The sequence below is a fragment of the Neopsephotus bourkii genome, unplaced genomic scaffold (genome assembly GCF_033783945.1).
Source record: "Neopsephotus bourkii isolate Nb327-2 ecotype Australia unplaced genomic scaffold, CSIRO-AGI_Nbou_v1 NB_318, whole genome shotgun sequence".
Classification (NCBI taxonomy): Eukaryota; Metazoa; Chordata; class Aves; order Psittaciformes; family Psittacidae; genus Neopsephotus; species Neopsephotus bourkii.
Window position 1 is genome coordinate 1,436,265 of NW_026900826.1, and position 14,046 is coordinate 1,450,310.

Consider the following 14,046-nt stretch of genomic DNA (forward strand, 5'->3'; position numbering starts at 1 on the left):
CCCCAAGATCTGACTGATCATTTAGGTGGTATTTGAAGATACTGAACACCCCATTCCTTACAAAAACTTGTATGTAGTTAGGAACCATCTGGCTAGGAGAAAACCCTGTGTATTTCATGTTCTAACTTACAGTATATTGTGTATTCTAGCTTATGGTAAGCACCCTGAAACATTCATAAACAAGATAGTTGTCTGCTGGTTGCTTTGGGGTTTTGTTGCTGTTGGTTTGGGGGGGTTTATTGCTAGTGAAGGTCTGACTAAAAGCAATTCTGATACCTATAAAGAGATTACTGAAAAAAAATAATAAAAATCAACCAACAGTTTGGAAATTACATTTTAGTAGAATTGCATCATTCAAGAACTTAGCTTATTACTAGCATGATTGAGTTTATTCTATTTTGGCAATGCCATTTCCCCTGTACTTAATTAGGGCACCACAACCACAAACTCAATGTCAATGTAGCAATACCAAACAAGTTTTCACTCTAAACACCACTAAGCTATCATTGCCACCCTTCCAAGAACATCAACATACATCGTATACTTTCTTTACTAGTCACTGGCACCTCTACTCCACATTACTTTATTCAGAATAAGCACTGTCAAGGAAAACTTTGTAAGAGAATAGAAGAAAGCTCCTCTCTAAGTAGCAGCTACATCTTTTCAACCCTCGACTCATACATGGTGAGAAAAATTACAAAATTATATTAATTTTAGTTTAGAAATTGAGCTTTTTAGACTCAGACACCTAATAAGATCATGCAGAAACACAAGTCAAATGAGATCATCCATTGTTTCTTACCTAACCATTTGTAGAAGAAATACAGCAAGACCAGCATAACACAACAGATGACAACAAACAAGATAACTGTTACAGGGGTGAAAGTAACATTTTCTTCCTTCTTTTGTCTTGTTTCTCTCACTCCAGGACTTGCTACTGCTTTCAAATTCTCACTGTTTTACAAGAATGACAAAAATTTACCTTAGGTGACAGGTTATGAAAAGGTCTTACTATAACCAGAATTGTTGTTACAAAGCATTTAGGTTGACACAGCATTTCAGGCTAATCCTTCATACCATTATTAGACTTCACTAAAGGAACGAAAAACTGGTATGCTTATTGTTTGAGTTTCACTCCATTTTTCAAATGGAGATACGCACTTCTAACCTAGCATAGATTACAAGGAAAAGATTCTTAACTGCCTTCCTTTCCATTTATGTGGTGATTGCCAACTAAGGAGTACAGCCAGCCAAACCCTGAATCTAAGTGAGGAGAAGTAGTTAGATACCAAAACTTTTCAGCTCCTTTTCAGGATGCACACACTCAACTCTTATCAGCGTTATCATCTCTGACTACAAAATTTCTTGGGCTAAATACAGTCAATCTGATAAATACGTCTATGATAAATTGAAATCATGGGTATTAGACACTGTTTTAAAACCTCCACAATAGGCATTAAGTGTCTGCAAAACCCATTTATGTCAGCAGAATGAAGCTAGTTAAGTACTAGTTCTTTTACCTTTACACCTTATAATAATTACAGAGTACATAAAAGAGAGGGGGTGTAATTGGGGATTTGCACTGGGAGTAAGATTTTTGTGCATACATACTCCATAATTATACCTCACCATGCAAAATAAGGAGACTTAAATTGTGTTTATTCTTTGAGCCGATAGCCCTTCCACTCTTCAGTTCAGACACTAGTGCAACTTGCCCATCAGATAGCATGTTCCTGACAAATCCTAGAACCTACCTACAAAACGCCCAATTCAGCACTGAAACAGCTACCTTCAAAAGGAAAAACTCCCCCAGCAGTAAGGTACTTTGTTAGATGAATCATTTTCTCAGAGGACACACTTTGAATAAGCTTTTTTTGTTTGTTTTTTAAAAAGCTCACTCTAGATGTATGAAAGTGCATTCTAACAAGTTTCATATAATTACATGTAGGTATTTTTCAGTATGGGAGACAGCATCACATTTTGTTATTTTAGCATTCAGTGCAGGCACACCCTGTAGCACTGCAGGGTAAGAAAAGCAGCATAATCAGATCCAACCTTTAAAAAGAGAAACACACCCACCCCTCCTTCTACTTCTTTAATATCTCTAAAATCACTAAATTTGCATAACTAGTGGGAAAGAGGAAGATGCAGTTATCACATACAATTCTCACCCTGTTGTTCTGAGGAGCAAAGCACTAGAACACCACCGAGAATGGGAAGCCCATGGTAGCAACACACACTGGCCCATTACATGCATGCAGGCACCCAAGAAATACTGCAGAGTAACACCATGCTCTTAAAGGCCAACTGTAACTAGTGAAACCCCAGACTAAAAACAGCTGTGTGCATGGAGTGTGCTTCACTTCAAAGAACAAAGCTGCACACCTCTCAAGCATGGTGCAGAAACCCCCATAACACCTCATTTCTCTCCATTTGCCACATTACATGCTTCTACTCCCTCTCCTTCCCTGCACAGGAACTGCTGCTGCCTCCCTGACCCAGCCTAGTCCTAGAACTGTTATCGTCCCTGGCTCTGTTGCTCCACCAGATAACAGGAAGCTGAAGCAGATAAGCCCATTTGGACTTTAACTACCTGGAGCCACTCAAACACAACCAAACCACATTCTCCAATGCTCCTAGTGACAGGAGTGAGGTGTCGAGACATCCCAGAGGGTGCTGCACAGCCAGCTGGGATGAAGCAGTTGTAAGGATCCCTGAAAATTCAGACACTACATGCAATTAAAGGTATCATTAAAATACCTACTTTCTATCGTGGATATTGCAATATTATGATGTTAATTATAGGGTATTTGGTAATTTGTCAAAATGTCAACTCATTCCTCCTCCCAAGAGCTGCATTATCCCTCAGGGACTTTGACAATCTACTACTAAGGTGCCTTAAAGACCTCTGGTGATTTTTCAGATGTTGCAGTGCTCAAGCATTTCATGACAAAGCAGCTCATCAGACCTAGATTTTCTAATTTGTTAACTACCAACCTAAAAGAACATAATTACTCACTGAACATAGTGACAGTTTCCACAAAATTTGTAGTCCACATAATTTAAGCAGCTTCATTTAACAAACTTACAGTTCTGCTACTCCACTCCAGTAGCCTCCTAGTGCCACTGTAAACACGGCAATTAGGAAGATGACAACCATACTGTAATCAAACTCTGGCAAAGGTGGTGAATACAGGGTCACATTAACTTCATTTCCAAGTGCCTGAAAAACAACATGCAAGTTGGTTTGTAAGGACAACAAAGAAATGATATGGCTTATTTTCAACAAGATGCACAGCATGAGTTCTTCCTCTTAATCTATAAAATGCTGAAAGCAAATTTTCAGCATACTGCAGAAGACAGCTCATGTATTTGCCATGGTCATTGTAAAGAAGCAATGCTTTCCATGCTACCTTTCAGGATGGTCAGGTTTGAAAACAACCTTATTACTACTGCTGTGGAAACATGGATACCACACAACAAAATGGTACTTCTTTTCATTCTTTTGACACTTCTGAGTAGTTGTGCCTCTAGCTCTAATGTTTCTCATCCCCCAAATATACCAAATATTATCAAAGATGTCTGCTCTGCAGGAAAGCATATCCAAGTCAATCAACTTGAAACACAAACTCACAGATCTGCTGAGATATCAGCAGAGGTTTACTTTACCTCTTGAAACCACAAAAGTCACAGTTCAGATATAGGCACAATGCTTCAGACAGGACACAGTGAAAACTCAAGGTGGCAGAAAGTTACATATTAACAGCTTTACACAAGCATGATTTGAAATGGATTCAAAAGAAAAGAGAGCAATTTCACACTGCTCCAAAAATTTAAGACCTAATTAAAAAGTCAGCTGAAGGACTCTGGAGATGGGAAAGCATGCAGAGACATAACCGATACCAAATTGTACCAAAATCTTGAAAGCAAAACTAAGATGCTTTCATTTGACTGAAAAGTGAGATATAAAAAACAAAGAAGGAATGATAATTTGAGAGGAAATGGAAAGTGGTAGAGAAGAAAGGCTTGCTGTTGTAGCCAAAGTACATCAAAGCATCTACAGCAATCGTGCAGTGAAAATAGTCTTTCGAGATGCAGCAGAAGAACAGATTTGTTAACAGCCTGCATGTGGGATAAATGCAGAGAGCAGATGAACATGCCAGGCAGGTTTGACTACAGGAAGATCAAACTGGCAGTGGAGAGACTGAATGGGAAGCCAAGTAGTGTAGTGGAGTACACTGGCCAAATATGAAGAAAGCAGATTTCAGTATCCGTATTGTCTAATTACATATATTAACCTTATAGCAGGCTAAAGAAGTCACAATCATTCCTTTGCCTGAAGTTCTGGAAGTTCAGAAAACAAGAAAGAAGATTAAATTCTAATGAAACATTGCAGTTGTATCAAGTGGAAAATAACATTAAAGGAAAAAAACCCTATTCAAATTACAGCATCCTGTATGTAAAAAAAAGAAACAAACCAAAACCCCAAACAAAACAAAGCCCAGACACAAAAAAGCACCAACCTCCCTTCCCCCAGAAACCTGAAGGCTTATACCTTCTTAATATTTGATTCCAACATGTCTTAATACAGGTTTTTCCTTTAAGTTTCATAAGCCTTATAAAATATAATTCACATTAGAATCTAGCGTGATTGTTTCCTTTTGTTCCTATTACTCTGCTCTTCACTAAGAACTTGCAAAGTCTCAACTTTCACCACAAGAAGCACTAGAATCAAGTACATCAGGTGAGTTAAGAAAGAAAGCTATCCACTTACTAGAAGGTTGGTAACACTATTGCTATCAAGACTCATAATATACCTGATTCAAATGCTGAAAGCTAACAGAGATGAAGTCTTGTAAGAAAAAGTAGAAAGAATGCTTACACAAAGTAGCTACCCTCAGACTGGTGCTGTCCATTCTAAATAAAAGAAAACTTGAAGCCTTGGAAAGACATACAACTGTAGTGGAAAGAGTACAATGGCTGCCAGCTTCTCAGCAGGATGTATCATTCAAAACAACAGCTGCCAGTGACACGACAGAAGGCTTTGGAAGAAACGCCATCAGAACTAGGAAAGGATCACTTGTGGTCTATGTTATGTTCCTCGTTACTTTTACAAAGGCAGTCTCATTATAAGACAAAACCAAATTCTATGACTGAACAGCAGTATGAGACACCATGTGGCACACTAATCTGCTAGCGAAGTTGCTTTGGTGAATTACTCCAGCTATACATAAGTGATTCTCTATGACACTACCCCAAGCAGCACTAAGCAGTAACACGGTAGAGAAGATTCAGAACAAATTAGGGATCTAACCTTGCCCTAGGTCCCTTCATGTTAGTAGGGCATATCTTAAAACCACTCAATTAAGCAAACAACACTTGTCTTACTTGAAGGAACAAATCTGAAGACAGAAGACAACCTGAACCAAAACACAGTATGCATCAAGACTTCGTCAGAGTGAGGACAACTATCACAAACCTTCAGTCATGTCAATGCTTAGCAAGAGTAAATCTTCAATGGGAACAGGCAGTAAACAACCAAACTCCTCTATGTCTAGGCATGGTTTCAGGTTGCATACTTACCTAAGACAACCTTCCATGGCAGCTCTGAAGATTAAGAGCAGAAATGGTGAAGTAAGCTTGCAAATTCAATCCAAGAAGCTAAGACTACACAGGTTAGTGCTAGCCTCTGCTATTCACTGAAAAACACATGCAGTGCAACTCTTGCCTAGCAAAGCTACTTAACACCAAATAAAAAACAAAACAACAAAATAACAACAGAAAAAGCCACACTAAAGAAAGGATACTTTGTTTCAAAAGAACCCTCTGCAATATTCTGTATCCTAATACTATATGTCAATGAAATCAAATTCCCCTTCTTATAAAGCATAGAAGATACCACAATTGACAGATTTTAATGACACCTTTGGCATCACACCATAAACTCATCAGCAGAAACACTCTACTGCCTAACTGTTCTATAACAGATGCTGTCATGCTATATAGAGAGCGAGCTCATCATCTGGCAAAGAAAAAAAAAAACCTCACACCTTCCTCAAGATCCAACTTGATAAGATAATGATTGCCTCACAGATACCATGCCAGTAGATACAAGCTCAACTGTTCTGGCTTCTGTGCTAAGACTTCCAAGCTTACCCACCCTCCAGTTAAGTATAATGTTTCCCATTCTTAGTGCTCTGATTAACCATTCTCTCAGATTCACCTGAATTAGGAAGACTAGCACTTCCACGACTTAATAGCCATTCTCTTCTGTGAACTGAAAGCAGATTCTATGCACATTCGAATCAGGAAGACATCCATACCTGACATTATTTTAGGTTTTTGAATAAACAAGTTTATGCAAACCATAACATTCTGAAGGTATACTACTTACCAGCTGCATATCTACTATGTCACTGTATCTTATAAGAGCCACTGGAAGAGTCACATCTTCAAAATCAGTCTTGTTATCTGAAAGAGGAGACTAAAAGAGAAAGTGTCGGCAATAAGTATCTTGAGCCTATTTGCAAAGCAGGTTAGATCCCTAAAAGCAAATTATCCTTTAAATTTCAGTGTATTTGTAGGAAGAAAACAAAACAAAACAAAAAAAAGAGCTTATTCATCACCTTTTGCAAAAGGTTAATAAGACTGATGTATTTAAATCAAAACTGGTGATACTACCAACACACCTGGACTCAAGAGTTCTTCAAAAATCTTGTGCTTTTATAGTGTTACAAAGGATAACCAAAACTCTGGTTTTATTCTCTACGCCTTTGAAACAAGATTAACTTTTCATTATAATCACACAAATTCATAAATTGTAAATATTTGTACAAACACGCTGCAGCTGTAAAAGAGAAAAAAGCAACAGAATTATCCATAAAGATCTTTCAAAATGCTTTTTTGCATTTCCAATTTTGGATTACATTTTCCTAGCTTATTTTTGTCTCACGTGTCTAAAACAGCATCACCCAAAATTACAGGGAGTTCAGAGTAAACTAAAATCAAGGAATGATAAAGACAAGCATTCAGGAACATGATTAAAGACCAAGGAACAGATTAAAAATACAGTTCAGCTGGAGATACTTTGAGGTAATATGTGCTCATATTGCACAGAGCTAACTTGAATGACCCTCTCAGTTTCAGGAACAACAGCCGCATGACCACAGCACTCTGTGAGGAAGGTTAACCACTCATGCTGGAATCTCATACATTGCCAGGGTCCTCTGCTTTTGGGGTTTCTATCAACTAGCCCTGCCCTGGACCAACTAGATAAGACACTATTTCACTAGAGAAGAAAACTGTATGTTGCAACTTACCAGCCTAGGTTTACTGGCAATCAACAGCATTTTAGCACCTAAATTTTGTGCAATTCTTGCTTTCTCCAAAAAAGTGCAGTTTCCTCTCATCACTACAACTGCTTTGTCCTTCATTATGCCAGAAGGAACTTCAGATGAACTGCAGAGTACTGTAGAAGTCAGGTTTTCTAGAGCCCTGAAAGTCTGCAGAGAAAAGGGAGAAAAGGAACATGATGAAAACAGGGTATGTAGAAGACTTACGTTACTATGCTCCTTAATTTGAGGCCTGCCTGAAGGAGACAGCAGAATGAAATCATTAATTCAAGAATATAAAATCAGAGCAACAGTTTCTGCAGCCTGCAATACTGAGGGACATTCAGAGCAGCATATAGCTGAAATACCTGGATGTTTCTAAACACAATTTCACAGCAGTTGTTGCTGCAATTTAAACATAAGAAACTGGTTTCTTACCCCTGCTTGTAGTTTTAGGGAATCCAGTGTACACTCCGTTACTTCCAGGCCTCACAAGCCAAATGAACACTAACATATACAACATAACCAGAGTTCTGAAGTGTAATACTTATTCAAAAACAGCTGGGGACCCTAGTAACATATTATTTATTATAACTAAAAAGGATTTCTATTTTTATTTCAAAGTTCAGTTTCATAGTGGCAATTATTTTAAAATTATTGTCAGTTTTCTTAAGTTAGGCAAGACTTCCCAGCAGCCAAAGTAGCACAGCAAAGATGTTTGGGGCAGCAGAAGAGTTATTTTTACTCTGTTTTACATTGAGTGAACCTGCTAATGAATGACAGGAAAGAAGGCAGAGAAGATCACCTTATTCACTTCCAAGCACAAAATATTTCCTGGTTATATGAAGAATGCCTGAAGAACATTTGTTTTTGCCTCACACCCTAGTTTGGCTCAAAGAAACATGCTCAGAAAATATGGCCTGATAATACGTTCCAGATAATCTCCCATTCCACCATATGGTTTCAAGACAATTAAACAAAACATCAAACTGATGAATCAATGTAAGAAATCTGTTTCACAAGTTTATTTTTTGTAAACAAATAAACGCAAGTTTTACTCCCAAATCTAAAACTCAGACATACTGATAATGCCTGAAAACAAACCAACAGCATCAGATGAATATGTAAACATATTTAAAACCTGCTCTAAGCACAGAGAGAATATCAATTCTGTAAACTTCAGAAGCTGACTTTTCAAAGTATAGAAAATTTCCCTATAAATTTAGGGGTAGGATAGGGACACGAATACGTAACTCAAAAAGGTAAATAACTCAGAATTCTGAAGACCAGTTATAGCTGACCCAAATTCATTGTGTTTTCATTTTCTCAGGGAGTATGATTATAAACTACTTACAGCGTTGTCCAGGCTGTTTGGAAGAGATACCCAACTGGAATTGTAAATTACGCAGTAATCCTTTGTTATTGGAGGTACACCGCTTCCAGAAGCATGCAGGATCCCCTCATCTGCAGTTACCTGCAATAAACCAGAGTGTTTTGCATTAAACAAACTTCAGAGTATCAGTGTACAGGCATTCTTCTAAAAAGCTGTTAGGAGAAAAGGAATTTATACTGTTAATAAGTTTACACAATGAGTGATTCCATGAGAGGTGTAGGATAGAAAACTAGTAAGAATCTATTCACCGTATAATGCTGCTTATCCTCATTTCAAATACACTGTATTTTTTATATGCATAGCTTATGTCACCAAGTAGAATACCATCAAGAAACCCAAGCAAATTATTTCAGATTCTGTATCCTTTACTTGCTAAGTGCAAAGCTTTACACAGAAAGCAATTAAAACAGTAAAAGCGGACTGAAGTTCTTCCCTCCTTGGAGACTCTAGAATTCCCCTACCAATAAAGATATTGTTTAGCAATTCCTAGACTATTTTTTAGCAAACAACTGTAAACACAAAGATATCAACTACTGTAATTTAGGAAGAATTTGTGTAGTTAGGGAAATACTGGTGTCTATTAAGATTATTCTGAGTCTCTCACATTACTATAATTTTTGTTACTAATACAAATTAATTATAAAATTTCTGATAATTTTAGGGATATAGACTTGTATCCAAGTATTAATATGCTAATAAAGGTCAGGTATCTCACTGGATAAATTAACAAACTAAGGATTAAACGTCTAAGTAGTAAAAACAAATAAGCATCATTTGTATCTCAAAGCAGTGTCACCTTAAGAAAACTGGGAGATGATTTCATTTTGACAGTTCTTCATGAGACAGAAACTGACCTCCATATCAGGAAGTACCAATATATTTAATTAAAAATGATTTTGTAAATTCCAAGTTGCCTGAAAGAGCACTGAGATATAAAGCTTGAAGTAAGCAGGGGCAAGGAGGGAAAGCCCAAATATTTGTCAGATATACAATGCTAATCATTAACAGTGCTATAGAGGCATTTCTCCTCCAGCTAGTGTATCAGTATTCTGCAGAAAGTGAGAACCAGAAACGAAAGAAAAACATGTAATGGTATTGTTTTAGAGGTTTACGTCTGCCTGGCTTGAATAGCAAAAAACCTTCTTCAGAGGAATCCATTATATTGGCCACAGTGCATGAACATCTGCTGGGAGAACTGTGTCAAAGGGCCTGAGCACATTAACTGTTTAACGTGTAACAGCTCTTTCAGCTGTCAATTCCAGTAAGTTGCTCCAGGATTTATGATCAGCACAAAAATTATCAAGCTTCCCTCTTAAGTGCTTTCACCCAAGAAGTGCAAACTAATGGTAAATTAAAAGCAACAAAGACTCCAGCAGCTGCAAACCCAAGATGCTTCCATCCATTAACAGCTCTTTCTGCTTCACAAAGTAGAATAAGGGTTTTCTGGATTTTCCAGGAAATCAAGCGTTAATGCTACACAAGCGTAAGTCTACCTAGGAGGAGCGACTACTCACTTATTTGACATGCATGTTTTGTTTGGCACACTTCCCTGCTCTGGGATGAATCAGGGAACACAATTCTTCCTCATGAGGTGGGGGATGGAGGACCAGAGTGTGACGTTTACACTCATGGTTTGCTGCTAGGCTTTAAAGACAGCATTTAGAAGCTAAAACTGAAGAGAAATGCTACATGCTACACCCACTTGGAACATCCCCACTAAAAAGCTGTTGTATCCAGCTGAACTTCTATTATTTTCTAATTGCTTCTGTATCCTTCTTTCACAACAGACAAGAGCTACTAGTTTGGGTACACAGCTTTGCAGTCAGCTGTGCCACTGAACAGTACAAAACAAACCCTCCTCTCAGCATACATGCAAAGTAAACATTTCTTACTGAGCACATTTTCAGTCTTCGTTTTTAAGTAGAAGACCAAGAGTGTCCACAAAACTGCTCCTCAAAGAGGTTAACCTGTTTCCATAGGCTGACTTGCTCCAGCATAAAAACATTCCCTTGTGGAGTAGAGGCTGTCCTTCCCTAACGGAGCATCATTATCTCTCACTTCAGGTTCAGATGATGCCCAAACAGATTTCTTCCTATTTGTGACAGGTGGTTCCCTCATCACATTTCCTTACTTTACCATCATCACATTTTTCTTGTATATTTCCTTAAATTTGATAGAGAAGAAGACATCTCGTACTCTCTCTTCATCCTTATTTTTCCCAACACATCCCTGTTACCATAGGGATATAAATTTATATATATATATATATATATATATATATAACTCCACCATGTAGAATACTGGAAGTTTTATGAACCAGTGGACACGAGACCAAATCAAGCTTATATTTACAATATCCATCACAGTTAGCATCTAGGTAAGACATACAAGAAAATCAAAGGTACAGAACAAGGACAAAATATTTTGTATGTAGCAAGTAACAATATAAACCTCACAGAAACATAAAAAGGTAGGAAGAAAACTAGCAATGAACAGAACAAGCATCACTCCGTAGCTCTGCCAGCAGCCCTTTAACACACACACACTGTCCCTCCTTCCCTCCCTTCTGGGCATTGCCACTCAGGGGAACCATCATCCATGATCAAGAGAACAGCAGTGGTCATTCCCTACACACCTACTACTGTCCTGAGCGATAACTCCCCATAGTGTCCATCTCAGGATACTGTTCTTGAGGCTCAATGACCTGGTCTCATGCTCATCACCACCACTACACCTGCATTTCTAGGGCAAAGGAGGAGGCAGTTCAGGGGGCCTGCAGTCTTCCAGGAGGACAGGAGAAGCTCCTTCCCTTGTCAGCAGCAGTGAAGCATTAGGTTAAAGACCTAAGCTGCTCTTCAGAAAACCCCAACACAACTAATGACAGCTATGTAAGACTCAGAGACGGTCACTGTACAGATGTACACTACTTCATCCAGAGGGATTCTCAAGGTACCAACAAACTGTGCTGTGCACCTACTGCTGAACATATCCAAGAGTGACTTCCTACACAGGAATGTACTCTCCATCCTGCCTTACAAAAACAAGGTAAAAATTATGTTAAAAGTAAGTGAACAAAAATCCTACCAACAAAACAACCTGATGGAGCAGCATTTAATAGAGATATGCCTTTCATACTGCTTAAGCAGCTTACAGAGGTTTCTGGCTTCCCCATTTCACTACTCTGTGATGCAGAATGGCCCAGATTTCCATGGCAATATATACCTGTGTGCTGGGAGAAGATGCAAAGATAACCCATAAAGGAACCAAGATGGCACTTAAGATGAACAGGCCAAAAGCCAAGACACATACACACACCACAAGCTCCTCCTTCCCCAGCACCCTAATTTGAATACCTCCATAAAGATCAGCGTGTATCTACGCAAGCACCCCTATGAATCATTACCCAAACCCACCAATCGACCGAGGCTGAGCCCCGCTTGCACTCCCGGGCTGAGAGAATAAGGCAGGGGCCTAGGGGACCTGAGGGAGAACAGAGGCCTTGCCCTTGTCAGGGTCGGGAGTCCCGGAACGACCCAGGGACACGGTTCCGACCGCTCTGAGGCGGGAGCGCACACCAGTCCAGTCAGGGGAGACAAGCGCGACGCCGACCATGCCTGCGGCCATGGGGGTCCTCTAGTGAGCGTTTACAGAGGAGTAAGGCGGAGAGAGGGAAACCCTAGGCCGGCGGAGGAAGGTGACAGACGGGCGGCCCGGCCGGCTCCGGCTCCACCGCTCCCCGCGGGCCCCCCGCCGCCCCGCATCGCCCGGGCCGGCAGCCGGGCCCCTGCCCCGGCGCGGGCAGCGCAGCCGCTTACCGGCGGGAGCAGCAGGCCGCAGAGCATGGCCCACAGCAGCCCGACGGCCCTCATCTTCCTCAGCCGCCTCCACCCGCTCGGGGAAGGGCCTCGGCTGGGCTCAGGCTCCCCGCGCCCGCCACGGAGCCTTTCACCGCCGCCGGCTCCCGCAGAGGAGCCACTTCCTCTTCCGGCCGCCGCGACCAGGGGGCCGGCCGATGCTGCTGCTCCTGCTGTTGCTGCTGCTGCAGTCGGCGGAGCGGCTCCCCCTTCGCCTCCGCGCGGGGTCTCCTGACCTCCGCCGCAGGGCGGCGCTCCCGGGGAGACGGCCCGGGGGAAGAGCTGTCCGACCTTCTTCTGTTGCAGCGATTCAGGGTGAGGAGAGGAAGGTGTTACGAGCAGTTCTGCCGACAGTAGGGACCTTGTCCTGACCGCCCCGCCCGCCCAGCCGCTGAGTCTCCTTTTGCCTTGTGCTTTCGCTGAGGTTTTTTTGTCAGCTTGTCAGGTTTTCCACCAAGATGTATGGGTTTTCAGGTTTATGCTGCCTGGAACCTTTCACAGCCATTACACATAATAGGAAACAGTGGGTTTTTCCTCACGTCTCCTGAGACAAACCTGAGTGTTTCTGGGTGATCAGGCACAGACGCAAAGCCAGGGGAGATATGGCAGTGGTATGTCTTCTACTGAGCAAAAAGTACAAGAAACAGCAAAACATGACTTAAAACAAAAGGCTGAGGGCATTGCTTTGTGTATTTTGAAAAAAGAGCATTTCAGAGATGTCTTCCAGGCTTTGAGAACATTGAAAGGGCTGTGATGCACCGTATGTAAGAGTCAGCAATGATTTACAGGAAGGAGACGCACTGAAAGAGCTCCTTGATTTACCAGAGCTGAGGAAGTTGTGCAACATCTTTCACTGGAGGTTCCCAAACGTTGGTTATGCTGTCCCTCCGGCTCCTTCCAGAAGGGCCTGGGCCTGCCTCAACAACAGCGTGCAGCGGAAGTGGCAGAGGTGAAGAAACGTTGTTGCAGAAAGGAGGTGATGTACCCACAAACAAGATGGCGGAGGTGCGAGGGAAAAGGGAGATGGAAGAGGGTGGGAGCTGAGCTGCAGTCCAGCGTTAGTGTATCAAAGTAAATTTAGTAAATCAAAGCCTTCAGTGGGTAACTCGCTTGCTGGAGTTGCTCACAAACTAAGTGGTTAGTAGTTTTTCCTACTGAGGAAGGAGGTTCCTGCATGCATGGTTTTCCCTCTTTGTGAATTAGAGGACAAAGCCATGTAAAACTTGTACAGGCAACATTCCCCACTGCACCATGACAGATTTTCAGTAAGCTGTTGCTGTAAAAATCTGAGTAGCATTTACATACCTGTAAATAAGTAGTGTTGTGATCAATATTTTGATAACAGGCAAGTTGTTTTTCCCCCAGTGACAATCTTTGTGTCCACAACAGAACAGCATTATGCATCTTATAGATTTGCTAGGTTGCCAAAGTATGCCCAACAATTCTATGTACTTAAATAGTGAAAGGT

At 40.8% G+C, this 14,046-nt stretch overlaps 1 protein-coding gene across 4 annotated transcripts in view; it reads right to left on the reverse strand.

The window, feature by feature from the left end:
• The window catches only part of SPPL2A (signal peptide peptidase like 2A), a 28,190-nt gene extending 15,468 nt beyond the window's left edge, over nucleotides 1-12,722 (reverse strand). For all 4 annotated transcript variants that reach the window (XM_061347330.1, XM_061347331.1, XM_061347328.1 and 1 more), the window contains exons 1-6: nucleotides 12,540-12,722; nucleotides 8,686-8,805; nucleotides 7,320-7,502; nucleotides 6,395-6,484; nucleotides 3,090-3,223; nucleotides 803-954 (exon numbers count right to left, since the gene is read on the reverse strand). In XM_061347330.1, the coding sequence (XP_061203314.1) occupies nucleotides 803-954; nucleotides 3,090-3,223; nucleotides 6,395-6,484; nucleotides 7,320-7,502; nucleotides 8,686-8,805; nucleotides 12,540-12,593 (733 nt within the window). In that variant the 5' untranslated portion in view covers nucleotides 12,594-12,722. The remainder of the gene's footprint in view (nucleotides 1-802; nucleotides 955-3,089; nucleotides 3,224-6,394; nucleotides 6,485-7,319; nucleotides 7,503-8,685; nucleotides 8,806-12,539) is intronic.
• Nucleotides 12,723-14,046: the final 1,324 nt, after the last annotated feature.